Here is a 3,150-nt window from a genome sequence, read left to right as displayed (position 1 = left end):
CTTAGGCTCCTAGCCCCTGACCTACCAGGCCACGACCTCCTAGGCTCCGGCCTCATAGGCTCCGCCACCCTGGGCCCCGGCCTCTTAGGCCCCGGCCTCCCAAACTCAAGCCTCCTGAGCTCCCGACCCGTGTCAACTCACTCGGATCCTCGAGACCGGTGACACGTGGCGCTCCTACAGTGCAAGTCATCACAAGGGACACGTGTCATCACGGGATTGGTTGACACTCTTCCAAAGGTACTATAAAAGAGGTACCTTCTTGTCACAAAAGGACGATTCAATCTATTCACTCACTCTGCTCTCAGATCTCTCTGAACACTAACTTGAGCGTCGGAGGAGCTTTGGCCGGCACCACACCGGTGTCCTTCCCGCTCACTTTTGTGTACTTGCGCAGGGTGCTTTGGATATCATTCTCTCTCATTACTCACCAGTCGGACCCAGCTACTCGTTCCTGCCCCACTTCGACGTGTCATCCACTCGGTGGTGGGTCAACGGGCCTACGTGGTTCGACCCGACGTTGACTGCTTTACCATTTTTGAGTATCAACAGTTTGGCGCCGTCTGTGGGAAAGTTACAACTTTTCCCCATTAAATTCTCTACCCTCAGTTGAGGTGCAAAAAACCTTCCGAGCTTCAGAGCTTCCGAGCTTCCTAGCTTCTGAGCTTCCGACCCCCACAATGTCTGACGGAGGTCCTATTCTCGACCAAGTCGACAACACCCCGCTGGGTGACAAGCGAGGCAAGAAGATTGCCGAATCTGATCAGGAGACATACATCCAAAGATTGGAGGCTCAGCTCCAACGAACCCAGGAACAGCTCGACCTCTAAAAGGGTACAACACAGCTGTACGAGAGACTCCTCCGCGACAGGGAAGAGCATACCACTCCTCGGAGTGGTGAGAGGAGGAACCCCCACGACAGGGAAGAACACACCATTCTCCGGAGTGGTGAGAGGAATAACCCCCCCCCGAAGGGACCAAAATGTTTCGCGTCAGCTGGACGCAGGGGAAGGTAGCCGCCCACCCCCAGGTTTCCAAAAGAGACTTGTCCACCCGGTCAGCCGGGCTCGATCTGGCGAGCATCCTACCCGCTCTGAAGAGTTCCACATTTATCGGGACTGTCATCATCTGCTCGACGACAACCGCTCTCGGCGAGAAGAGCAGCGGACGAACCGAGGCGAATCCAACCCACGTCCCCAAGACTTGGAGGAAGAGCAGGCTCCTCGTCCCAAGCGACGAAGGGGAGAAGAACAGGTTTTCTCGGCTAGACGCCGTGCAGGAGACGATGCTTTCACAGGTGAGCAAGTCGCTGACTCCGGTAACAGCGGATCTCTTCCACCAGACCAACTCCAACAACTTCTCATAGACATCAGTGAGCGCCTGAGGAGAGTGGAGGGGGGAAGTCATGGTGGACACCCATCTTTGGAAACAAGGGACTTACATGGACCTTTCACAGCTCGCATCCTATCCACTCCTCCGGTTGGGGACGTCCGACCTCCCAAAATCACTCCATACACAGGGAAGGAAGACCCATATGACCATCTCATGAGTTTCCGATCTGCTCTGGAATCTAAAGGTGCTGATGACATTACGAAGTGTCGAATCTTCCCTTCCACCCTCTCTGGCAGTGCAAGGGACTGGTTCTACCAACTTCCTCCGGGCTCGGTTGATTGTTTCAACGAGCTCCGAGAGCTCTTCCTAGGCTAGTATATCATACAGACCGATAGGATTTACACCACGGATGACCTGACTCGGGTCCGCCAGGGCAGCAGGGAATCCCTTTGGGAATATATCACCCGATTTCAGCTAGAGCGATCTCGGTATCGCGATTGTGATGAGAAGGTAGCCTTCGCTGCTTTCAAGGGTGGTCTCCTAGAGGGGGACTTCTTGTTTGAAATCAACCGCCGCAATCCGCGCACCTACAAGGAACTCATGCAAGAGGCCATTGCCTATGCTACTGCTGAATTCAAAACATATGGGAAGAAGCCGCCCACCATGGATCGCCCAAGTACCGACCAGGCCATCATAGTGCCACCCCAGCCCAAGCCCTACTCGGGTAACCAGTATGGGGGGTCCGGGAAAAAGTTCAATAAATTCACCAAGAAACAATTTGGTGACGGTAGAGGCGGAGGACAACGAAGGGAAGAAACTTATCAGACATCCTATGCCTCCAGGTTCAAAGTCTATACAATTCTCACTGTTACTTATACAGAATTGTATCCCCAGATGAAGGACATACTTCCTAAGCTCCCACCCCGCCCACCACAAACGCGATACCGGGCTAACAAGAACTTCTTTTGCCTTTACCATGATGACCATGTCCATGACACCGAGGCATGCAGAGCCTTTAAGGAGGCAATAGAAACTTTGGTACAGGCAGGTAAGCTGGATGGTTTTGTAGACAAGGAAGCCACTGAGAAGGCCAAGACCGAAGGACAACGACGGGGGTGGGTCAATACCATATGTGGGGGCCCGACCCTCGCGGGCAACTCCAACAGGGCTAGGAAGGAATACGCCCGTAGTGCTCAGCAATGCTCCAGCGTTATGGCTGTAGACTTTCACCGTGGCAAAAAGACTCCTAAGCTCGGGTGGTCGCCCATTTCCTTTGCTGAGGAAGAGGAACGTGATTTAATCTTTCCACACGACGACCCTTTGGTCATTGAGGCCACTATAGCTAATTTCGATGTGGCTCGGATCCTTGTCGATTGCGGTAGCTCCACCAACATCCTCTTCGCCCCAGCCTTCACAGCTCTTGGGATTGGCCAGGAGAGGCTTGACCGGTCGGTTGCTCCTTTACTTAGCTTTTCGGGCGATATGGTCACCCCTCTTGGCGGGATCTACCTCCCACTCACCCTCGGACGGTATCCTTCATCCGCTACCACAACTACTCAGTTTTTGGTGGTCGACTGCCTCACAGCTTATAACGTCATCCTGGGACGACAAGCTCTTAACCAGCTGAAGGCTATGATCTCCACTCACTTGCTTTTGATCAAATTCCCGACCCCATGTGGCACGGGGGTAGTCAAAGGCAACCAAGTATCAGCCAGGTCCTGCTATATGACTTCCGTCAAGAAGAAAAAAGAGGTCATACCCTCTATGGCTGTTTATGTCTACAACACCTGCCCTACCCCAGACACCCTACAAAATCTTTGA

At 53.4% G+C, this 3,150-nt stretch overlaps 1 protein-coding gene across 1 annotated transcript; it reads left to right on the top strand.

Moving 5' to 3' along the window:
• The first annotated feature begins 677 nt into the window (after positions 1-677).
• On the top strand, positions 678-3,150 carry LOC147291411 (uncharacterized). The gene is made up of 3 exons (XM_086235940.1): positions 678-738; positions 869-1,662; positions 1,804-3,150. Exons 1-3 carry the CDS (start codon positions 678-680, stop codon positions 3,148-3,150), a joined length of 2,202 nt encoding a protein of 733 aa, XP_086092066.1.

The sequence above is a fragment of the Dryas octopetala genome, chromosome 3 (assembly GCF_963921425.1).
Source record: "Dryas octopetala chromosome 3, drDryOcto1.1, whole genome shotgun sequence".
Classification (NCBI taxonomy): Eukaryota; Viridiplantae; Streptophyta; class Magnoliopsida; order Rosales; family Rosaceae; genus Dryas; species Dryas octopetala.
Note: the sequence above shows the minus strand (reverse complement) of the source record. Positions and strands in the feature narration are given on the sequence as shown.

Coding starts and splice junctions, on each gene's coding strand:
- LOC147291411 (XM_086235940.1), top strand. CDS start 678: ATGTCTGACGGAGGTCCTATTCTCGACCAAGTCGACAACACCCCGCTG. Junction 739..868: donor CCCGCTGGGTGACAAGCGAG/GCAAGAAGATTG, acceptor CCTCCGCGACAG/GGAAGAGCATACCACTCCTC. Junction 1,663..1,803: donor ACCAACTTCCTCCGGGCTCG/GTTGATTGTTTC, acceptor ACCCGATTTCAG/CTAGAGCGATCTCGGTATCG.